Genomic DNA, 25,600 nt, shown 5'->3' with positions numbered 1-25,600 from the left:
TCCTGGCTACACTTGCTATGTTGCTGCACTAAGCTGGCCAGTGACCGACAGCGATTGCTACGTCCGGCACTACGCATCTTGGGCCACAGAACTTGCAGAGATGCCCCGGATTGGTGTTTCTCTGAAACCACAACATGTTTATTAGCCAGGATAGGCAAGTTCATCCATCAAGTTAAAATGGCACTCAAAAACCAACTAAAGGATACCATCCCGAAGAGCCCTGGGACCCGCCGCCCTAAAGTTGGCAATCCACAGATAACACAGGGAGTCACCGAAAAGAAAATGGTCCCATCAGTCAGAGGTATCCAAGTGGGGACGACTAAGGGTCCATTGAAGTCCACAGTGCAACTGAGGATGTCGAACTTTTACACGCCTTCCAGACTCTAGTATGCGAGGTCTCATGCTGACTCTAAAAACTCTAATTATTTTTAATAATGTATAGTACCAGTGAACATAGTCTGTATCGAGACCACATAGCTGCACCATTGGTCCCTGACCAGTGTAGGTCGAGCATGGGTGGGGGGGGCATTTTACTATATTTTACTGTGTTTTATTTTAACCAAACTGCATTTTTTATACTGTAATGATTTTAAGTAATCGCACAGTTCATTAATAAACCTCAAATGGTCACTCCACTAGGAGGTATCTTATAACTCAAAACTTTAATAATGGAGGCAAGAGCTGTCAGTTGTCAGACGGAAATGGTTGTATTAGGTAATGCCACTTAGCATCTCAGAGAGTTATTACAGAGCGGCAAACTGGACAACAAACGTAATTCTAAAAACTATTCCTAGGTAGGTGGCTAGTGTCACTCTTATGTAAAGCGTTACATAAAAAGGAGGAAATTAACTCACCTTACAGGCTTACGTTAGAACTCTCATCTAACTATTAATTTTTTTAATATAGTTTTTGTATATCATTCAGGCTACAAACAATTTATATAAGGTGTTTTGAGATGATATCTCATTCCTCACAAGGCTGGTAGACTACTCACTTCCATGCCATTGACAGACTAGAGGAAGTATGATTAAGAAGTCATTGTGGACCACATTAGGTTCACTCAGAGCAAACATATTAAGAACGGTCCAAGGAAAAGTAAATGATTCTGAAGTAGGCACTTTGAAGAAGCCAACTTGCATGTTGTTTTTACAATGGCATGACTGAAACAAACTAATGCATAAGGTGTCAAAGGAAACCATACCCAACACACTAAACAATATTTACAATAGGAACATACAAATGACTCCAGCTCGCAAATCGAAAGAAATTGTGTAGGGTGCACAGCATCAACGCTGTCAGTTAGGAGGCACTATGTATGCCATCCAGGTTCCTGAATCTTAGGTTTGCTACATACAGTCCTTGGTCTCTGGTCCTTTCAAATTTGGGGTTTTCAAAATCGACCCTGCTGATCCACTTACATTCACGTAACTGATTAGACAGTCATGCACTGAAACCTATTTGTATAGCAAGGTTGTGTTGACCTATTTATATTTCTCAGAAAATTCAATAAAAGTCTTTGTAAAAAAAACTTAACATATATTATGTAACAGATAAGCATGACAGAAAGTGTATTTATGTTTACGGTACCTGATATGGAACAATGCTGCCATGTGCAGTGCCCCATCGCTTTGCTTCCATTCCCCCATTCAGGTAATTTGCTGCAATGTGGGTTAGACAAGCCACCTGTACATGGAGGCAAAGTTTAGTATTTAGAAACAAATCAGAACCTGTATATTTCACCAAATATTGATATAATAGCAATCAATGGACCAACTGACATCTTTAACAAAGTTTCTAACCAGTGGACAATGTAAACGGTGTGTCATATAAAGTGCTTAGTTTGTGCACGTGTTTGCAGATGAGACCATGACTTATTTTATGTCATCAGACTTTTAGTGAGATCAACAAAGACAGAAAGACAAAGGAGGGAAAGAGAAGGATGAAGAAAAGTGCATGAAAATAGTGACAGTTGGTGAAAGAGGCAGGAAATGTAGGATGGTTGAAGTAAGAGGCGTGAGATGTAATTTAGACTAGGCAGTCAAGGTATTCAACAGCCTGGCATTCAGCAGGACCACAAGTGTCCTGCTAAGAAAATCTTTGGGCCTCCATACTTATTTTTACCAATGTTAGCTGCAGCTACATTGGTAGCTGCACGGACAGTAAATAAGTGTGCAACTAAAGGCTTGTTTGAATACATTAAGAGTGATAACTATGCCAAAATGTGCTCCAATTGAACACGTTCACATAGATAGAGGACATGATATTGAACAGTCCTTATTATATTCAACACGAAGAAGGGGAAAGGGCCGTTCCTGTTTAGACTCTACTACCCCTGGCCCCCAAATAATTACAAATGTTCACACAAAGAGGGGTGTGTAGAGTACACAATAATCACAATTAAGACAAATTTCTCAATTTGGAAAAACTGCCCTCACTCACATACCGAAGTATGTGACATGCTTCATCATAGGGCCTGCTACAAATGCCCTGGTGTAGCCACATCCAGGGCGGAGCATTAGGGAGGGGGAAAAATAATAAATTCCACACTACTAGACGTACACCAAAATAGTTTCGATACAGACAACACGTAACACAAAATGAGTGGGATAGGGAATGAACTAGTTAACTCTGTTTAACAGTTTTGATAGATACGCATTGAAACGTTTATTTTCCCTATATTACTCATGATTTAAACAAAGTAATTTCTCATGGATACGGATTGCCAGCCTTGAGTGATCGTCAGAGGGTGCACACACGTGGGAGACTAGTAGCGCAGGCAATTGCCGGAATACCACAACTCCGAGTGCCCTAGATTGGCAGAGATGCGCTGTTTCGGAAATCAGGGTGAACACGTGTGTTATACCTGGAAGACAGGGGGTGGAACAGTAATTGAACCCAACTTACCTTGGAACGCCTATTTGATACAGATAACATTTAAAACGTGGCGATGAGCTCTTTACTACTACCGCCCCTGCGTTTTTCAACTCTGAGGTGGATTCCATACCTCGAGAGCCTGGGACATTCTCTGCGCATTCGTGCTCTCATCACAGAATGTTTCCCTGAACGCGAAGGGTGACGGAGCTGCTTACCAGCATCATCACGCTCAAGTTCAACCTGACGTGACCCCACGTTCAAACGTAGGCGCCATCTTGTGTTTACTTGATTCTTTTGGAAAAGACGGAGCGCTCGTAAACACGATCTGCATTTGAAACTGTCATCGCCTCATGGTTGCAGATCGGCTGTTGGCTGCAGATCGTGTCAGTCCACGTAACATATATGACAGTATGGATTTACTCACAATTGGAAATGGTGAGGGTGAGCCTTGTGATGTATATGAAATGTCAATGATGATGCTACAAACATATTTTGGTCCTCGCATAAATATTGTTTTGGAACGACATAGGTTTTTTACAAGGACACAAGGTTCTACTGAACGAGTCAAAAGTTATGTAGCGTTTCTTAAAACATTAGCGCGTACTTGTGAGTTTGAAGAACTATCTGATTCTTTGGTCAGGGACCAATTAGTGCGATGCACAAATAGTTCTCGAGTACAAGAAAACTTTTATCAAACAATCCCACTCTTGATGAAGCTATTAAAATTGTTGAAGGTATGGAAAACACTTCATCTTGGGTAAAAGAGATAAAAAGAGGCCATGAAGAGAAAAAAGAGTTAGAAAGTGAGATTCATGTTGTTAATGATGAACACAATTTTGAACAACGTGTGAGTGTGGGTAAAGTTGTTGCTAATGACAAATTTAAAAAAAATGACAAGGATGTGGTCACACGTAACTTTGTGAAGCCTCAAGGAAATAGTGAAGAAAAAGGGAGTAAGGATTCACTCAAGCCTAAGTGTATGAGATGTGGGAGTTTCACACATTTTTCGAGTTATCCACAGTGCTATGCAAAGGATGCTGTATGCATGAAATGTGGTATTAAGGGACATTACGCTCGAGTCTGTAAGTCAACACGGGGTCCAGAAAAAAAAATCCTGATGCAGTACGCATTGTAGTGTCTAGCATCAGGGAAGAAGATGGTATGATTGATGCTGACAAAATTTCAATGCCAGAGTGTGACATCATGGTGAATAATTTCAAATTTGTTGTCTTGGCTGACTCGGGGTCTCCTTACACCATGATAGGCAACAAACAATGGGATGAAGTTGTTGGGTTAGATGAAACTGCTTTGATTCCACCTGATATAAATCCAGTCGGTTATGCTAAAGCAAAAATTAATGTTCTTGGTTATATAGAGGCTTGCATTAAATTTAAGGACAGAAAGGCGTTTGGTAAAGTTTACGTGGCTATGAGGGGTGACAACCTGTTAGGTTGGAGACATCAGCGTGACCTGGGGATCACGCTTAATCCATCTGCTAAGGATCCTAAAGATCAAGTTATGTTGATTGATAATGATAGTAATGGCGGTACTGTTGACAATCAGAATTGTGTGTATTTCAAAAAATTTCCTGAAGTCTTTTCTGAGGATTTAGGGTGCCTCAAAGGTTTTGAGCACAAGATTATTCTAAAAAATAAGGCCATACCTTGTGTTTACAAAGTAAGAAAGGTTCCAAACATGATGATGGATCCTTTGAAGCAGGAGTTGGATAGATTATTGAAGTTGGATGTGATTGAGGAAATAGAGGCATCAGAATGGTTGGCCCCCATTGTTTTGGCCCCGAAGGATGGTGGGGCCAAAATTAGGATGTGTGTGGATTTGAGGGGGTTAAATCAGTGGATTTGGGTTGACAGGCAACCGCTACCCAATATTTCAGAGTCACTTAGTACCCTGAAGGGAGCGCGTGTTTAGTGTTTTGGATTTATCGTCCGCATATCACCAGATTGTTTTGCATAAGGAGTCTAGGCATCTCACGTCGTTTGTGACACCCTTAGGTGCATATCGTTTTAAGAGAATGCCTTTCGGATTGGCATCGGCAGCTGCATGTTTTCAGAGGGTCATGAAGAAGGTTTTAGATGGAATTGGCAACATCATGTTCTTTCAAGATGATATTTTAATCTATGGGAAAGGAGAGATTGAACATAGTAAGACCTTGCTTGAAGTCTTGGAAAGATTGAAGGAAAAGGGATTGACTGTAAAAAAAGATAAGTGTCGAATTGGTGTGGAGACTGTTACGTATCTTGGCCACGTGATTTCTGGTGAGGGGATACAACCAAAGTTAGAACTGGCAGAATGTGTTATGCAAGCTCCAGTACCTAGTGATAAGGATCAGGTGAGGTCATTCTTGGGTCTTGCGGAATTTTACGCAAAGTTTGTTCAAGGATTTGCTAGTGTAACTGAGCCTAGTAGGATATTACTCAAGAAGGGTGCACATTTTGTGTGGTCAGAGGATTGTCAGGTGGCTTTTGAAAAGATCAAGGAGGAGATTGGAAGAATGCCTACCCTAGGACATTTTGATGTGAATAAAAAAAACATTTTAACCACCGATGCTAGCCTCAAAGGTTTGGGCGCAGTACTTTCCCAAGTTGTAAATGGTGAACAAAATACTGTTGCATTTGCTTCTAGGGCACTTAAGCAAGCAGAAGCAAACTATTCCTGAATTGAAAGAGAAGCACTTAGTGTTTTCTGGGCGGTTCAACACTTTAAGTTTTATTTATGAGGAATTCCATTCTTAGTAAGAACTGACCATAGACCCCTTGTTCAGATTTTTTCTTGCAGGCATAGTGAACATTTAACGCCTATAATTAAGCGCTGGAGTGAGGGTTTACAGGAATATAATTTTCTTGTACAATATATACCTGGGTCGAATAACAAATCTGCTGACTGTTTGTCGCGATTACCAATTGAGGAAAGTAGTGGTGATGACAAGGAAGAATGTATATTTTGGGTTGCTGAAAATGCACTGACACAAGATGAGTGGAGGGATGGTGTGATCAAAGATAAGGTTTTAACTGAGCTCAAAACCTGGATAAGTCAGGGTTGGCCAGACTACAAATCTTTGGATCAGTAAATGAAAATGTATTGGTCTGTTAAAGATGAAATTTCTTTTGTGGGGGACAATTTACTGAGGGGTCTGAGAGTGATTCCCCCAATTGAGTTTAGAGACAAAATTATAAACACTGCTCATGAGGGTCATCTTGGAAGGAGTCTCACCAAGGCTAGAGTGAGGGAAAGATATTGGTGGCCTGCAATGGATCGTATGATAGAAGGTGTGGTCAAAGACTGTACTTTGTGTGCATCTAATGACAAGTCGTATGCAAACAGTCAGGCACCTTTGTCACCGGTCAAAGTACCTGAAGTTGTGTGGACGAAGTTAGGGTAGGACATTATGGGACCATTCGACTTGTTACCACCAAGTGAACGTTTTTTCATTCTATTGGTAGATTACACATCCAAATGGGTGGTGACGAAGTGTACATCTTCTTTAAATGTCAAATCTGTTATTGAGTTACTCAAGGGAGTGTTCGCTTTTGAAGGTTTACCTAAATTCCTCATAACAGATAATGGTGTGCAATTCGTCTCAAAAATTGTGGTGTGATTCATCAAAAAACAGCATTATATTCTCCTCAGGCAAATGGTTTAGCAGAGAGAATGAACCGACTGGTTAAAACTTGTCTTCAGCGTGCGTTGGATACCAAGTCGACTCTTAAAGAGATCTTGAGAGACACCTTGTGGGCACATAGAACCACACCCAATGCTGTCACCTTAACATCTCCTTTTGAAGCTTTGAGGGGCAGGAAAGCGATCACCAAGTTGAATCCTGTGTGGATGCCAATTGTTGACGGAGAAACTTTGTCAGTTGATATAAAAAAAAAAAAGATTTTGGTGTATCAAAATCAATACAAAACAAGGTATGATTCTAAAATGTGCGTGAAGGGGAAGAAGTGGAATGTTGGAGACAAAGTTTTGATAAAGAATCCTAGGCACACGCTAAAGGGTAAGAGTACCTTCATGGGCCCTTTCACTATTGTCTCCATTAAGAAAAATGTTGTGAAAGTTAGCAATGGTAGCACTTGGAGTATGTCCAGGTTAGTCAAATGTTTGAAGAATGGTCCTAGTTCTTTGAACTGTCGCAGTTGTTCTCAAAATGATGTTGATGATCTTAAGTCATTCAGTCATGACTAAGCATGGGCGAATTTGCGAATCTGGCGTTCGCGAATATGCGTATTTTCGAACTCGCAATCCGCAAAATCGCGGATTTTTTTGTTTTTTTTGTGTTTGCAAGGGTTCCTGCCAGTTCGAGAGGGTTTTGTACCAGTTCGCAATTGCGGACTTACTTGTCGGCACGCAGCGGTCGCGACTATGTTGTTTCCACGTCTGGTTCATCATCACAGTTCACAGCACCCTCTGTTCCACCCATGCCACCCTCTGGTACATCAATGCCACCCTCTGGTTCATCATCACTATAGATTATGGGGGGAAAAGCAAGCACACCTGCTCTGCTTCAACTGACGTGAATTAATTTGGGGTTAGTTTATTAATGTGTCACTGTTTTAAAATTCCTGTCTGGCACCTGCTTCCTTATCAGTAATTTGCTTTCTGTTGCAGTGCATTTTTTTTTCCAGGACCTTTGTGGCCTACTTGTAGCTATTCTATGAGCCTGCTGTGAGGGTCAGAGCAGGGTCATACAATTGTTGCAACTAACAACTGAACTCTGGAGGGGCCCCAGTCAGGAAGCACTACAGGGAATGGTTACTAATGATGAGTTTGAACTTTTGCACCAGCTGAGTGCTTTCACTTGTGCATAACTTGTTTTTCTGCAATTTCGCATGATTCGCGGGGCGCGAACTTGCGCGAAATTGAATTCGGAAGCCACAAATTTGTGCGAATATGCGATTTGTTTTTTTGCGGCGTGTTAGTTCGCAAGGTTTTGTGCGTTTTAGCGAGCCGCTTGTAGCGCAACGGCGCGAAGTTACCCTCGTGGTCGTTCACGGGCGCGGCCATCTTGTTTGCATGACGTATTTCCGTTTCCGGGCGCGATGTGTAATCTCGCAAAGTGTGCGGCTCGCTAGTACAATTTCGCGTGTGTTCGCGAGCAAAATCTCGCGCAAACTTACCCACACGGTCGTGAACGGGCGCGGCCATCTTGTTTCTCATTCATTGCTATGGTTCTGGGCATGCTTCTTCTATCCTCTCTGAATCTCTGCCATCCTTTGCTTGTTTGAAGTTTTTTTTGATCTATTTTACTTATTATCTATCCCTCTATTTTCTAGCTCTATATTTTTGTGTTTTCTGCTACTTTTGATTAATTTTAAACTACTTTTTTAAACTGTTTTCTTTTCTTCTCTTCCCTATTCTATTTTCTTTATTATTTAGCTTCCTTTCTGCCCAGACCATGGTAAAGGGAGCCGGGAAGCAGCCCGAGAAGGGGAAGGGTCCGGCACCCCGTGCCCGGCTCCCGTGCGGGCGTTTGAGGGGGGAGACAGTCGCACCCCGGGAGATCTTCAGCCCGGAGGAGGTGGCCGCACTAATTTTTTATGTTCAGCACCGCCTCCCCAGGACCATCATGGCAGGTGGCAAGATCGGTAGCAGGTACGGGATCCGGGAGCGCCGGAAGCGGTGGGAGAAGGTGTGCCGGGCCATGTACCACCACTCTCGGGTCCGGCGCACCTACAACCAGGCCACCCACCGCTGGACGGATGTCCTGGACCGTGAACGCGATCTGCTCGACCTGCTTGGGCTTGAGATCCCCGGGCTTGGTGAGTAGTAGTAGCTATTTCTTTACTACTCTGTTTTCTCCTGCTCTGTGTGTTATTATGTTGCAATTTTTTTTTTTACCAAGAGCAATAATGCTGCTGATTACATTGTAGGTAAATTATATTTCAAAATCTTCTGTGCATTTCAGGTGCTCTGCTCTCCTTCTCAGAAGTGTTGCTACTATGCTTATTTGTTTTCAATTTTGTGTTCATTTCATTGGCCTGTGAAATTATGTATGAGTGTAGTTTAAAGAACTGCGTAATGCTAGACACTAAGGTTCAGATTTTTAATTAATGGCGCATCCCTGCAAAGTAGCAGGGGTGCGCCAGTAATTGTGCGCCACGCCACCACCACCCATGGTGCGCCTTACTTACAATGCGGCGCACCATGGGCCCAAAACGTTACCAAAGCGTTACGCATCTGTGCGGTAATGGCGGCGCATTGCTGGAGTTGCGTCGCAACGATGGCGCAGCTCCATCAATGCTCTGGGGTGCCCTATCTCCCCAATGCTGCGTCAAGCCGTACTTCTGCTTCAAGCAGGCGCAGGGTTTGAGTCACGCACCATTGTCCTTAACCCTTTCGATGCTGATGACGAGCTCAGCTCGTCATCACCCACGGGTGTCGTGTGCTGATGACGAGCTGAGCTCGTCATGGTGCCACTAAAATGTCATTTTCCAGCACAGGGGGGGAAAACGCCCAGCAGCCATGTGGTTAAAGTGACTGATTGAAATCTTGTAGATTTCCCTCAGTCACTTTTAGGGTGCGTTCCTGCGCAGGAACGCCCTCCCTTGCGCCGGAACGCCCCCTGATGGCGCAGGGCTTTACAACGTGATGCATCTCCCATATGCGTCACATTGTTAATATACGCCGCACCATTGCGCCTCCTTTGTTCTGCCGCTGCGTCACAAAAGTCACGCAACAATGGAGCAAAAGAGCCGCAAGGGGCTTCTAAATCAGCCCCTACAGACTCAAGTCCAGTCCTTCCTTTGTACACATGGCGATAAGAAGAAATAGTGGTGGTGGATTGATAGTTTGAGTATTTTTTTAATGACTGGTTAATGTAGTAGGAAACTTTCGTGTTGTCGCTGATGTGCAATCACGATGGACTTTGTCTGTCAATTCGCGTGCTGCGGCCTGCTGCCTGCCAATCCTAGGCAAACCTTTTTAGTACTTTTTTTAGTGAGTTGCATAAGAACTTTCCAAGTCGACCGTCCGCAAATCAAGCAATACTAATAACGTAGTAGACCACATGAGATCGGTCAATATATCCCGTGGAATAGTTGTCTATTTGCTATTTCGCCAACATTTTTTGTTATTGTTCTTTTGAAATGTTTGATTTGGTTGACAAATATCATCCATGTTTTCTGGTCTTTCTTTCTTTCATGTTGTACATCAGCTCCCCCCAGGGGCAAGAGGACACAGGAGGAGGAGGGTGCTGTTGAACAGGACGCAGGCCAGGATCGGGCAGGCGAGGGCTCCTTTGCTGGCCCCAGTAAGTTTTAATTTTAATATAGAGTACCTATTTTTTCCTAGCGTTCCTCATTCGATTTTTTCTAAATCGTCTTTGATCTTCTTGTAGACTGGATCTAAATTCTTATCCTGCCTCGACTATGACTCCCTGTGGTATTACTAGATTATTCTTATTAGTCTGTCTGTGTAGCTAACTAAGATTGCACATTTTGCAATTCCATTGGACTCCCATTCTAGTCAGCAATAGCTCTATGCACTGAGTGCAGTCCTCTGGGATTGTCCATAATGTCTTTTCAAGTCTTCTAAATGTTTATGCTTTGACAATTGCCAACAATAAAAAGGTGAATGACCACCAAGAAAGAATAAAATACTACTTTACTTTTGGTTTGGATAGTAGGACAATCCATTCTACTACTGTTGCTGGGACAAATCTGCACAAACAGAACTATGGACACTAAATAATGCATTGCTTAGCTTATCAATTATAATAGGTGCTGTTAGACTTTCCACATACCTCAGTGATAACAGACTTTGTAGTTGAACCCCCAATCTCCTTACTGACTAGATAGTGTGGCAGAGTCATTTAGCTCCCAAAGTCACCGATGATTGATCCCCAATGATGATTAGATTATCCAACGCAGGACAAGAGTACGGAGTCAGAGTCAAGAAGTGTCAGAGGCACGGACTCATGCTTGCAAAAATTCCAAAAATTCCAAAACCTTTAGCTCATCCACTCTAGTCTGGAGGACCAAAAACCACAGAGTCTACTTAAGTTTAAAAGCTTTATTAAAAGTAAACACATTTATCAAAATCAAGTTTGTCATAAAACTAAACGTTTAACTGAAAATGGAAAAGTGATTAGTGCTGATGATTAATTGGACACATTTCTTGTGGTCGAGCCGAGCTCTCACCTGGTTTGAACTTGATCCTGCTTGTGTTCTTAGAAGTCAAGCTTCTGTCTTTTAGGAGAAAAAGTGGTGCGTGTTAAAAATAAAAAGCAAGCATTCATCAGTTGTGCCAAAAAGTCCAGCAAGACAACAGGCTTCCCTGGAAAAAGGGACATTTTTACTTTAGAGTAGACAGTCACAAATTATTACATTGTATTCTGTTTTTTTCACATTTCTTTATTCCTCCTAGACCAAATATTATATAGTAGTGAGTGGTGTATTCTAACATTCTTAAATGTACTTTGTAGGTGGAACATCTGGTGGCGGGGCCAGCGCGGGGGTGGTGGTATTGGACGAGGGGAACAACTCTGGGGAGGAGGCGGCGGTGCAAGTGCCGGACGTGCCTGTGAGGGTTAACACGGTGGTGGCGGGCAGAGGTAAGCTATATATTCCTTACTAATTGAGATTGAAGACTGCAGAGTGTGCTTTCTGCACGGGTGTATTATAAATGTACTTCGACTTAGCTGTGAAGTTTTTGGCGAGAAGAATCCCAATCAGATCTGAGATGAACTTGATGGATGGGATGAACGAAAAGCGAAAGAAGGGTGTAAGTAAGTATGGAAGGACGAGAAATTTAATGATGACTGGCAAAGAAGAATGATATGTGTTTGCTTGGTCCCCGAGGTGGCTGGGAAGCAAAGAAAATGGTATGGTGCATGGCTGGGTGAATGATGAAGCAAGGATGGGTGGAAGGAGAACAGCCTGGGTGGGTGAAACAGAAACTGTATGTGTGCATATACTTTGAATGGATGGATGCCTGGATCATGGTACTATCTGACTCTTAGATAGCATATGTGTATCTAGAGAGAGTAGACGGTCACTGGATGAACTAAGTGTTACTTTGAAGAGCATGTAACACCGCACCCGCACGTCCGTTCCAGTGTAGGAAAGGCAAGGAAAAGAAGTTGTAATTTTGTCCAAATACTACCATGAATAGTTGCAGTAGTTTGTATTGCAACTGCAAGCACAGCATATATGCCGGTGTGATGTGGCGCCATCCATTACCTCCCTTGGGCCACGTCTCTTCGGACCTTCGAGTTGTATGGAAACCACACCCGATGCGTCCCTAGCAACAACCCGGCCGACCAGAAACCCAACCTTCTGTCCTCTGTTCCAGGAGCCAATCAGTAGCAGCCGTTTCCCGGAAGCACACCATCACGACCCCGGAAGTACCTCCCCCATGCAGGAACAGGACGCTGGAAAAGAGGGAGGCAGGAACCAGACGGACGTCTGATCAAACTCGTGGCAGGCGACCCAGACCGGAGTGGAGACGGAGAAGGCGACTGAGGAAGAAGACGAGTGGAGTGAGGACTGGTGGAGTCCGCAGGAGGTGGCTGGGGAGCGGCCGTAACTCAACCAGGAGAGTTGCGGCCGAGCGGGTGAGTAACCGAGAACCACTCCTGTAGCACATTAGGTGCATTGTAAATACTCTCCCTTTGTAAATCGTTCAGTAGAATCACGCAACCACCCGTAGCACTGTACTTAACTGTAAAGCACTTCCTAGCCCTGTATAGCACTGTAGATAGAGACTCTCCTTCCCTCTCACGTCCTATCACTCAGTGCACATTCTGCCTCTCGACTTCCGTCCTATTTTCAGATCCTGACCCGACCCTACCTTCCCCTCCTCACTGCCATTTCTTCCCTCTCACTTGTACCCGGGTGCTGGTGAATGGTTCTAACCTGCAAAGTCCGGTGGGACTACAGCTCCTTTATTTTTGTTTTCTCTCCCGGAACCTCCGAGGACCACCCAGACCCGAACTCCGGAGGAACCAGCTCTCCGCGTGTCCCGGACCAGAGCCCATCCATCATCCAGAGGAGCTATTTTGTGTTCATTATCTAAAGACCCTTACGTACTCTGTTTATCCAGTGGGAAAAAAATAAACAAATATTGCCCACTACATACGGCCTCCGCGCTTGATATTCCGGTCCGCCAGTCCCCCAAGTCCACATCTGGTGTCAGAAGTGGGATCCGGAAGCATGGAGGCCGTCGTTCAGAAGATGGCTGAGTCCCAGGAGATGTTGGAAAAACTGATGGAGCGCTTCCTGAAAACCGCAGAGGAAGACAGGGGACAACTACACGACGTCCTCAAGGGTCAGGGAGACGCACATGACCAAGCAATGGGAAAGCTTACTGATGTTATTGGACAACAACAACAACGACCCATAACCTCCCTACCTTCAGTTGTTTTACAGAAGTATGTTCCTAGGGACGACCCGGACTACTTTTTCACAAACTTCGAAAGGTTAGCTCAGGCCGTATCGTGGCCAGTGGACCGACGGGGCAGTATTTGGGACCACTATTGACTGGAGACCTCCAAGCCGCTTACCAGCAAGCCAATATTCAGGGCAACACGCCGTACAGCGATATAAAGAAATGCATATTAGAGCGTCTAGGCATAGACGCTGAGACCTACAGGGTGAAACTACGCCAAGCCAAGGAAGGACCACAGGAGACACCCAGGGCATTGTCCTTCCGCATTAAGGACCTCACAAATCGTTGGCTTCGTCCCGATTCATCCACGAAGGAGGATATCCTTGCCAAAATCTATCTGGAGCAGTTCCTGGCTTCCCTGCATCCGGCCACACAACGATGGGTACGGCAACATGCAAATCTCACCCTAGACACCGCAGTGGAAATAGCGAGTGCCTACAGTCGGGCACAGGAGTCCCAAAGAGGTAGAGAAGAACACCCCCACAGGCTGCAGAATACGAACACTGTCCGGCCCCTCCGGGCTTCCCTACCCCGGAACCCGGACCCTCCTCCGCTTCTACCGGCTCCCCTCATGTACAGACCTCCCACCCCAGGTCCACAGTGTTATAACTGCGGAGGGTTTGGCCACATTGCACGTGCATGTCCTCAGAAGGATGAACCCATGGAGGTAGGACTCGTGCAGAGCTATGTTTGTACAGCACCTGGGGCCACTCCACCTCCATTCCGTTGCCCAGTGTACATTGACAGGCATCCAGTCCTGGCCTTGGCTGACACGGGTTGCAGACAAAGCGTCCTACGTCCACAAGATATGCCAGCTCCGCCTCCCCCTCCCACTGGCATGGTTGCCATCCAATGTGTCCATGGGGACACCAAGAGATATCCGACCACCCAGATATGTGTACGACATCCTGCAGATCCCGGAACTAATCTCACAGTGGGACTCATACCTGGTCTTCCTGAGCAGGTTATATTAGGGAGCGATTATTCGGGCCTTCCCAAGCTATTGCAAGATACAACGGACTCCCTAAACCAGTGGTGGAACGAAGCGCCTTTTTCCAGGGACCAGCCCGTCCCCGATCAGACACTCAGACCTCGGAAAACCCGCAATCAGAAAAGAAAAGAAAAACTAAACCATGTCACAGCCTACCCTGTGGTCCCCGATGAACATCCGTGGCAAATGGACAGGGAGTTCAGGGCTTCACAACGAGAAGATCCCGTCCTACAAGAGGCATGGTGAAAGGCCTTGGATCAGGAAGATCCTCTACAAGTAGGTCCCTATTTTTTCACAAAGAATGGACTACTGTATAGGAAAGGGGGTCCTCGTCAGCCGTCCCAGTTACTGATTCCTGGGCCCTTCCGGGATAAGGTCATCTTTCTTGCACACAGCCATCTGTTAGGGGGTCATTTCAGTGACGAGAAAACATGCCTATCTATCTTAGAGAAGTTCTATTGGCCGGGAGTACACCAACAGGTCAAACAATACTGTAGAGAGTGCCCAGTGTGTCGGAGGAACAGCAGATATCGCCCTCCTAAGGCTCCCTTACAACCCTTGCCACTCATCGATATTCCCTTCAGTAGGGTAGGGATGGACATTATAGGACCCTTGCTCCCCTCCCACAGCGGCTGTCGGTACGCTCTGGTTCTTGTGGACCGCCTTTTCCACCCCAGACGGGTTGTTCCAGTTCATCGTGTTGCCATTTGGCCTACACGGTGCGCCAGCAACCTTCCAAAGGGCTATGAATCATGTCCTAAGACCCAATTCCAGGTATGCCGGAGCTTACCTCGATGATATCGTTATTTACAGTGATAGCTGGGAGGAACACCTTGATCATCTATATAAAGTAGTCACCTCATTAGGAACATTCGGTTTTACCATCAATCCCGCAAAAACTACCCTAGCAGCCCAAACAGTAAAATACCTTGGTTACCTCTTAGGCGAAGGAATGATTCGTCCACAAGAAAAGAAAGTCAAAGCCATCCAGTCCCTCCCTTTTCCCTAGTCCCGAAAAGACCTCCGAGCATTCTTAGGCCTGCTAGGCTATTACCGCAGGTTCACCCCCAACTTCTCCCAGACCGCTGCCCCACTCACTGACTTGTTAAAGAAATCAGCTAAGACAGAAGCCACCCTGAAGAATCCCACACCCATATTGCGACTAGCCTTCAATCCACTCAAGACTGCCTTGACATCCAAGCCTGTGTTGGTAAGTCCGGATTATTCCCGGCCCTTCATCCTACAAACCGACGCCTCAGAACAGGGTCTGGGGGCCGTTCTTTCCCAGAAAGACATGAACGGGAACGAGAAACCTATATTGTATTTGAGTTGTAAACTATATCCCAGGGAAACTAACTACGCAGTCGTGGAGAAAGAAGCACTTGCCATAAAATGGGCTGTTAAGAGCGTGAGGTATTATCTGGAAGGACGGGAGTTCCTTATATATACAGACCATGCCCCTTTGGAGTGGATGGCCCGGAATAAAGGACATAATGACCGGGTCCTCCGCTGGTTTCTGGCATTGCAACCATATAGGTTTCAGACCGTACACCGAAAGGGGACAGAACAAGGTAATGCCGATTACCTCTCCCGATACCCCATGACCCAAACCCGTACAAGAAGGACAGCTAGGGGAAGGGGATGTGATGCGGCGCCATCCCTTACCTCCCTTGGGCCGCGTCTCTTCGGACCTTCGAGTTGTATGGAAACCACACCCAATGCGTCCCTAGCAACAACCCGGCCGACCAGAAACCCAACCTTCTGTCCTCTGTTCCAGGAGCCAATCAGGAGCAGCCGTTTCCCGGAAGCACACCATCAAGACCCCGGAAGTACCTCCCCCATGCAGGAACAGGATGCTGGAAAAGCCGGAAGCAGGAACAAGACGGACGTCGGATCAAGCTCGTGGCAGGCGACCCAGACCGGAGTGGAGACGGAGTAGGCGACCGAGGAAGAAGACGAGTGGAGTGAGGACTGGTGGAGTCCGCAGGAGGTGGCTGGGGAGCGGCTGCAACTCAACCAGGAGAGTTGCGGCGGAGCGGGTGAGTAACCGAGAACCACCCCTGTAGCACATTAGGTGCATTGTAAATACTCTCCCTTTGTAAATCGTTCAGTAGAATCCCGCAACCACCCGTAGCACTGTACTTAACTGTAAAGCACTTCCTAGCCCTGTATAGCACTGTAGATAGAGACTCTCCTTCCCTCTCACGTCCTATCACTCAGTGCACATTCTGCCTCTCGACTTCCGTCCTATTTTCAGATCCTGACCCGACCCTACCTTCCCCTCCTCACTGTCATTTCTTCCCTCTCACTTGTACCCGGGTGCTGGTGAACGGTTCTAACCTGCAAAGTCCGGTGGGACTAACAGCTCCTTTATTTTTGTTTTCTCTCCCGGAACCTCCGAGGACCACTGTCCTGACATGGTTTTTGGCTCTATTTCGGAGTGATGAAGACTTTAAGCTTGCTCACACCTATAATCTGTATTCTTACCTTGTGTTGGCCCTTTTAAGCCCTTTTTCCGGACCTAGAAGAGGATAGCTGCTTTATATGATGATAGATCCCTTATTCTTGACTCTAATCCATCTATTGCCTATTGGCTTTGACATAATTATGTGTCCTTTCATTATCCTGCCTATAGTAGAGGGTGGATCCTGTGGTCCTGAATTTATATTACACATTGGTATGGTTTGTGTAGGTACTCTGACAGAGCTAAGGGTTATTTCATCCTTCTCAGGCCTACAAGGCCCATAACTAGAGAGACTCCATTTTGCTTTCTGTCCCTGCAGAGCTGAGATGCTTGAAGGGGAAAGGTAATATTTTAGTTTTGAGCTGTTGTTCGTCCTAAGCGAACCGGAGAGAACCGGCCAGAGCTGAATCTAATCAAGAAGTGTCCCTGGGCTCAGGTCTCTAGACGAAACAAGCAGCTGATCACTGTGTGAGCGTCTAGAGCAAGGAGCCCGGTGCATGGACCTGGTGGGAGGAGGCTACTGGTTGGAACTTTCCACTAGAGGAGAGGATTCCATATTAGCAAATTGCAGGAGAGGAGGAGTGGTCAGTTTGGTTCTTGAAGAGTGAAGAGTAGAATGTTTGCTGGAGCTGAAAAGTATAGTTCAGTTCTATTGGTTTTCTGGAATGGAGAAAGAAGGCAGATGATTGCTGAAGCTGGAGAGAGCAGTCATATGAACAAAGCTGGAACTATCAGCTGGGGTTGCCAGTTTATCAGAATGCATTAAAGCAGATGGAGGAGTTGGGGCTGTCAGCTGAAGCAGTTGAGCCAGAGGCGTGAAGCTGTGGTGACGGAGGGAGAGAGAGAGAGAAACATTCCTTCTAATAGGTGAGGTAGTCTGAATTAGCTTGCTTTACACTTACACCTTAATCTTGTCTTTATTCCCTAGGCTATTGTATGTCTAATCCCTTTTCTTTCAGCGGTGTGTTACAGTTCCTGTTAGTTACAGAGACCCCGCAGATCTGTGTATGTGTCCCATTCTATTGTTATTGTAATAAAGATACCCCAGTTCTTAGTGAACCAGTGTGCATGTGTTGTTCTTATGATAGAGAGCGTTTAAATCAGGGAATAACTCTTGCATACAGTGTGTGTCTCTTGTTCTTAAAGCACAGGTAACCTTTCCTTCTAGTCAGGTGTTACAGCCAGAACAGATGCTGCCCCGATCAGGTAAGTAGCCACTGAATAATTAGGGAGAGAGAGGAGCCCTTGGGCTGAAAGAACATTCAGACACTAAGTGATTCGGCCATCCCATAATATTATTGTAGTAGCGAACCTTTAGTGAATAGTGAGAGAAACTTCCCAACATAGAGAGAGAGAGAGAGCTGAAGGTATTCATACGAAAGTGATCGTCGTTGGTAAGCGGCGTTAAAGAGAGCATCAGGTGAAAGCCTGATGTGTAGGTCCGCCGGATTGTGGACCGGGCTGTAAGTTAGAGAACACTGGGGAGGACACCAGTGTCTAGGTCCGCCGGATTGTGGACCGGGCTGTGAGTTAGAGAACACTGGGGAGGACACCAGTGTCTAGGTCCGCCGGATTGTGGACCGGATTGTGAGGAAGAGAGCACCAGGGCTGCAGACCGGTGTGTAGGCACGCAGGATTGCAGAGGTGCCAAGTGAGCACTGATGGTGATCAGTGTGTAATGGTAAATAATCAGAACTGCCCCAGGGTAGATTAGTCTGGACTCAAACAATAATGGAGCTCAGAGGGAATACGGAAAGGGTCGCCCTCCACTCACAGTCAATAATACACAATGAGACCCAATCCAAATAGCGAGCAAATGTATCAGTGACACATGGGGGTCAAAAACATCCTACTCCCCACTACTCTCTTGTCCACATTACAATGAGATAATGCACTGTGCTCTGCCCTGTTTAAAATATCTGTTCTCCAAGACAACACAGCAGAACGAAAAGCTCAAAGTGACCCAAATCGTAGTGGTTCACAACAGTCCACACCACACATTGGACCTTACTCTAAATAGAGGAAAAATGTGCGAGGAGCAAGTGACCCCTCACGGAAACACCACCAAGCGGGGTAACGGGTATGCAATTTCCAGACAGGCCCCTGTCTCATCATCGGTGGTCACTCACTCCTCGGGAAAATAAAGATGAAAGGAAAGAAGACGTGTCCAAAACAAACAACGTATAAAGTGCTACAGTGAAGTGCAGAAAACTCTGCTAGTGACAAACACACACAAACATAATGGTAGAGTGCCTAAAACCACACACAACACACCAATCCCTTATCCACTTTTATTCATAGGGTGGTGATCGCGTGCTCTTGATTATTAAAAAGGCTGGTAGCTAGTCATGCATACCATTACCTACAGTGCCGACATGTTTCACTGCTGTATAGCGTAGAGCAGTTTCATCAGGGCTGCACTCAAGTGCTGCCACTTCCCTTTTTTTGGACGCTCAGTTCTTGTAACGTGCTGTCAAAGGAGAACAGGTACGGAATTAAAAACATGTAGACTCAGGTTGGCCAGTGGCATACTATGAAGGTATATGCAGAATGGTAGTGTGAGGAATATTTACCCAGGAGCAGCAAAGCTTTGCATACCAGCCACTCCGGTATCAGATGGGGTCCCTAGCAACTTCAGATGTAAGTGTGCCCCATTGGTTTGGAATTAAAAAATAATTTCTGCGAATGGAATAAACAAATACACAATTGTGGTTTCCCTTGTGCTGTTGAGCCCCGTAGCACCACATGTATATTGCCCCTGTACTACAGACTGAGCACAAAGTGACATACACGCTCAACGCTGATCTCACACAGTACTGTCAGGGATTTATGCCCCCTAGTAAAGGTACAACACTAGGGCGCTGGTTGTAAATACCATTGTGCAGCGCACCAAACACATCGACCCACAGGTCAACAACAATACAGCCAGGGTGATCGGAACGTTCCTAGTCACGATCGTGACCTACTACGATCTGTGCATGTGAAGCTGCGCGGAGCCGGCGGGCTCAAAAATGCTGCATTTAGCCCAAAAAGCAAAAGTCAGAAGCATACTTCCCTGGCGCTTGATTCAAGATCCCCGTCTCACCGTGACGAGCTAGGAAGACGCCTTTCCTCAGCCGTATCGGTAGCACCCACCCGAAGCACTGAAGAGCGCAGCGCCGACGGGGCCACGCCCATCGCGTCACATCACGTGATCGCGTGTCAATGCGTGGCGGCCATCTTAGCCTAGTCAAAGGGCTTTAATCACTCTAAAGGAATACAATGCCACAGCCATGTCTTGGAAGCAAGGTGCTATACCACTGCAACGATCACCTAGTCAAGGAATCTAGATAATAGAACAAGGAAAAGGGTTCAGGGACAAAATGCTCAGGAATGCCTGTGAATCGCCCCTATGCATAGAAAGTGCAATGAGACCCAACAAATAACTCCAGTTAATCACCAAGAAAGGGAATGTTAAGCTGGAGCCAGACCTGTCCAGATACATATTATTGTATGCAATTCACCCCCATATGTATAATGAAAGTAGTGTAATGAGGACTAGGTTAACTCCAAAATATCACAGAGCCAGGGAGTGCTGTGCTGAAATAGATTAGTCTGGACCCATGTGGTCGCGAGACTATGAGGTGTGAGTGTGGTGTAGGGCATGGACGTCCTTAGTAATCAGTGAGTATTCCTAGTAATCCCTATAGATTTAGTGGTGTTCCTAATGACATGAGCTTGTATATTGCGAGTTCCCCATCCTCAGGTAGGTACCCAGGTGCCTGGATAGATGGGTCCTGAGGAGGGAGGTGGTTACGTTTTGGCCAGGTTGGTGTTGCTCTGGTGAGCTGGTTCTATCTGGTCTGAGAATCTGGTCATAACAACCACCCAGACCCGAACTCCGGAGGAACCAGCTCTCTGCGTGTCCCGGACCAGAGCCCATCCATCGTCCAGAGGAGCTATTTTGTGTTCATTATCTAAAGACCCTTACGTACTCTGTTTATCCAGTGGGAAAAAAATAAACAAGCATTGCCCACTACATACGGCCTCCGTGCTTGATATTCCAGTCCGCCAGTCCCCCACGTCCACAACCGGTTATTACGGTGGACACTCCCTACCTCTCTTAATAACTTTAGTTTAGTAGTAGTACGTCATTCATGTGTGGGTGTATCACTGTTCACTCAATAATAAGCAAAGCACCTAAAGTCATCCCATATGTCATCAAATACATCCCATGTGAAGTGATAGATAATCAGATTATTTAGCTTCTTCATTTTCCTTTTCTAGTACTCATTTGCACTGTAGGGTGAAAGCTAAATTAATTAAGCAGTAGCCCTTTTAACAGAGTATTCTCAGTGCCACCCATAATAGAAAAGTAAGAGCTTCACCACCTGCATGTACTGGACCGGTACAGTAACGCAAGTCTGTCTCACTCATCATGGTGTGCGTCTGTTTTGCTCGTGTGCAAGTTCACTGCGCTGGCATTATGCCGGCTTGCATAAGATAACGTACCAATTTTCCTAAACAAGAGAGAAGAAGAAGAATAAGACTGATGTACTGTCATAGTCGACTGTAATGGAAGTCCATAGTGCTCGTAGAATTTGTTCCTTAAACTCCTACTAATGTTAGAGCAAGGATGAAGAAGTGGCAGGTTAGATAGATACTGTCCTCAATAGTTATGTACTGTGCTTTCAATTTGCTACTTGTACTGTGACACAACTTTCTGCTCAATCATTTTGTGTTAATCTTAAGGAGCATTGGTTACAGACTATGTCTTTCTTTCTTCATATAGTTGCTCCTTACAAATCAAACAGACCATCAAGGAGGGAGCTGGCTCGAATGGCCCGGCAATGGAGGCATGCCACTGTCGCCGAATATCGGCAGCTGGTGGCCCTGGAGGAGGAGGACACGCAGTCTACCGGTACAACAACAACATCCACTGGGACAGCTGCATCCTCCTCCGTGCCCCCACGGGCTGCCAGCCAGCGCAGTATTCCAGCGGTACGGAGCCGGGCTACCAAAGCCAAACGCCACCGCCGAGCAGCAAAGACAGCAGCTGCCCCCCACAGGAGTTGCAAGGCACGCCAGCGCCGCTTATGCCTCAGAGTGTCCTACCTGGAGCAGGAGGTCCTAACCTATAAGAACTTGGTGGAGGGCCTCCGCTTCGACCATGCCACCCTCCGCAAGGAGTATGATGCCATGGCCGCTACAGTCAACAGCACCCTGCTGTAGTGTCCCTTGCCCCTTTTTTAGAGATTTTTGGGGGGTGGGAATTGGGAGTTGGGTTGTTTTTGGGACTTTTGAAGGACAATCGTTGGGGTTAGGGAGGGTCTTGCGGGAGATTATTTTGTTAGGGCTACAAAAATATACTTTTTGAAACTTTATCTGACCATACCTGTTTTTTACTGCTTTTGAGTCTGGTGGGTGGGGGTTTAACAGTAAGCTTGTTTTCCTGAAGAGTCCTAGGACTTTAGTAGTACTACCGTCAATCTCTCGTCTCTCCTAATACTCCATTATACTACCTCCAACCAAACGCTTATTTTACCTGTAATTTGTGTTTGAAAGTAGGGCTAGGCCCAGGGCTGGCTCCACGGGAAATGGCGATTAAGGTTGGCAATCCTGAGCAGATGAAATGTCCTCCTCATTGCGGTGGTACTAGTGGTGTGACACAGTGGCAGTTGCATGCCTATGGAAAAAAAAATGAAACCTGGTTTGTCCTTACGGTAGCATTACAACGGTACGATAGAGAATATAGCAGGTGACAGTACACTAGAACAGTGCCACAATGTAGCCTAACAAATGGTAAAGTATTGAAAGTATAACTTGTACTTGTGTTGGATTTCTTTGACATTGGCTACTACTACAAGAAATAGTAATGAAGCTGAGTAAGTCTAGAATATATCCTCGGATTCCTTCACCAGCCTGTTGCTATGACCTTATCCTCCCCAGCAAGTGTGTGGAATTATTGATGTCATTTAGTCACACATCAAGCAAAACCACACAGCCCGGGGGAAGAGGGTTAGGGTTTGGAAAATGGATGGGAATGGGGGTTTCTTTTTGGGTAGGTTTTGATGAGAGAAGAAAACAAAAGCACAGCATAGACAAACAATTGAAGATAAAGAAATCTTTGGGTACAAAGCTAACCATAAATCTTTTAAGTGACATAAAGGAAGTGCATGCACTACTGCATGCATTGTTACTGAAAAGTAAGTAGTACTAGAATGCAACAGTACAGGGCTGCAGCGTTTTCACTTGCCTATCTCTGCACTCAGAGAAACACTTCTTACATTAAATTAGGTTTAAAAAATAGCCGAAGTAAACCCTATAGAATGGCTGTAGTGATCAATTTAGAAGCAGAGAGAGATCCAAGAAATGCAGTCACACTCATAGAAGAAAACAATGGATACTGTATCTGTATGTTGTTGTAGTTGTCCTGTTGAATTTGGTAAGTAAGTTGCATGCAGCAAACAATTCCTCTTATTAGCGGCACTCCTCCATTCCAGCTGACGCTTCGTCCATCAATGTTGGTGACCAGAAGACACCCTGTCCACTGCCTGCCTGGCGGATGCTGAATTCCGGCTCGCTAATGTGAAGCCTGACTCCATCCTTTTTTCCCCATTGCACAGACTGAAACCCGGCCTGTAATTATTGAACAAAAAACAGGAAGTGATATATATTACAACACTACTGATAAATAAATATAAGGTATGTACGCTGTGTAGTGCAAAAAGTCACACTTGGATTTTCCTAATAGACAGTACAATATTTTTGAATGTGCGTACTCTGTCTGAGTCACCTTTTGAAGGATAAATAAGTATGGGCAAATCAATTTAGCGGATCTTTCACCTCAAGCTAGGTGTACTGTAAACTGTGTTTTAGAACAATATTAGACCTTCCCAGCAGTGCTCCCACCCAGACCCTTACTAAAGCCAGTCCCAAAAATGTAGAAGACCCCCAATCAGATCTCAAAAAACGAGGCCTAGCAGAAAACTGGTGACAAAACGTACTTTGAAAGTAAAAGTAGGCCCAAATACCCCCTTACCCACTGTGGATTGTATTCAAACCACTTGCAAGCAAGCAAAAGTATCCATAGCCAGCATCGCTCCAAGACTCGAAACCCCCCCCACCCAAACACATGCAATAGAAATACTGCTAACCCTAACGAGCCCTAAGTTAAGAATAGTGGCAAAGACTTTCTTTAACTATGCCAAATCCCCCCTTTCCCACCATGGATTTTCTTCAAATGACTTGCAACCAAAATTACACATTCTCACGAGTGCTCTAAGACCCCAGAACTCAGTTGCAAAAATCTAGAACACCCCGAAACACATGCAATCCTGCTGCTAGGGCTAACCCTAACGAACCCTAAGTTACAAAAAGTGCCAAAAGGCTTTTCCTTATGGATTTTGTCCAAACCACTTCTATCCGGTATTAGACCTTCCCAGGAATGCCCCAAGACCCGCCAACCCACCCGCAAAAAAGCACAACACCCCCAAGCAGCCTAAAAAGGAAAATCTCATACTTACAATATTTCTCGGCCTTCGGTCCAAACGCGCTGTGCAGCTAGGTCATAACTCCCGTTTTCCACCACGGATTTCCTGAAAAGCAAATGCAATCAAGATTAGACTGTCCCAGCAGTGCTCCCAGACCCCAAAACTCACCCACAAACACCCGGAACCCACCCAAAGAGCACCTCAAAGGCAAGCAAGTCAGCAAAAACACAAAAAAATTCCCGCCTCCGATTTGGTCCAAACCACTTTTATCCGGTATTAGAGCTTCCCAGCAATGGCCCCAGAGCCATCGACCCAGGAGAAAACTAGTAGAAGACCCCCAAACAGCCAAAAAGCAAAAGTACAAAAATGGGGACTTAGTCATTTTCTTGCCAATTTCCAAAATCACTCCGCGCTCGCTCTGCAGCTAGGCCCTAACTCCCCTCTGCCACCATGGATTTGCTTCAAACCTCTTGCAAACTAAAGTATCCATAGCCAGCAGTGCTCCCAGACCCCGAAACCCACCCACAAACACCAGGAAGCCCTCCAAACAGGCCCCCGAAAACGCTACATTGAGCAAAATGTCAGAAATAGCAAAAAAAAAATTCTGCATGGATTTTGTACAAACCACTTCTATCCGGTATTAGACCTTCCCAGCAATGCCCCAAGACCCGCCAACCCACCCGCAAAAAAGCACAACACCCCCAAACAGCCAAAAAGGAAAATCTCATAGTTACAATATTTCTCGGCCTTTGGTCCAAACGCGCTGTGCAGCTAGGTCATAACTCCCGTTTTCCACCACGGATTTCCTGAAAAGCAAATGCAATCAAGATTAGACTGTCCCAGCAGTGCTCCCAGACCCCAAAGCTCACCCACAAACACCCGGAACCCCCCCAAAGGGCACCTCAAATGCAAGCAAGTCAGCAAAAACACACAAAAAATTCCGCCTCCGATTTGGTCCAAACCACTTTTATCCGGTATTAGAGCTTCCCAGCAACGGCCCCAGAGCCGTCAACCCAGGAGAAAACTAGTAGAAGACCCCCAAACAGCCATAAAGCAAAAGTACAAAAATGGGGACTTAGTCATTTTCTTGCCAATTTCAAAAATCACTGCGCGCGCGCTCTGCAGCTAGGCCCTAACTCCCCACCACCACCATGGATTTGCTTCAAACTAAAGTATCCATAGCCAGCAGTGCTCCCAGACCCCGAAACCCACCGACAAACACCCGGAAGCCCCCCAAACAGGTCCCCGAAAACGCTACATTGAGCAAAATGTCAGAAATAGCAAAAAAAAAATTCTGCATGGATTTTGTACAAACCACTTCTATCCGGTATTAGACCTTCCCAGCAATGCCCCAAGACCCGCCAACCCACCCGCAAAATAGTACAACACCCCCAA

At 45.7% G+C, this 25,600-nt stretch overlaps 1 protein-coding gene across 1 annotated transcript in view; it reads right to left on the bottom strand.

Annotated features, from left to right (window-relative positions):
* Positions 1-25,600, bottom strand: part of SUGCT (succinyl-CoA:glutarate-CoA transferase) — a 3,450,745-nt gene that overhangs the window by 2,601,253 nt on the left and 823,892 nt on the right. Inside the window, exon 9 of the mRNA XM_086964866.1 lies at positions 1,588-1,683. Within this exon, the coding sequence (XP_086820992.1) occupies positions 1,588-1,683 (96 nt within the window). The remainder of the gene's footprint in view (positions 1-1,587; positions 1,684-25,600) is intronic.

The sequence above is a fragment of the Lissotriton vulgaris genome, chromosome 4_1 (genome assembly GCF_964263255.1).
Source record: "Lissotriton vulgaris chromosome 4_1, aLisVul1.2, whole genome shotgun sequence".
Classification (NCBI taxonomy): Eukaryota; Metazoa; Chordata; class Amphibia; order Caudata; family Salamandridae; genus Lissotriton; species Lissotriton vulgaris.
Note: the sequence above shows the minus strand (reverse complement) of the source record. Positions and strands in the feature narration are given on the sequence as shown.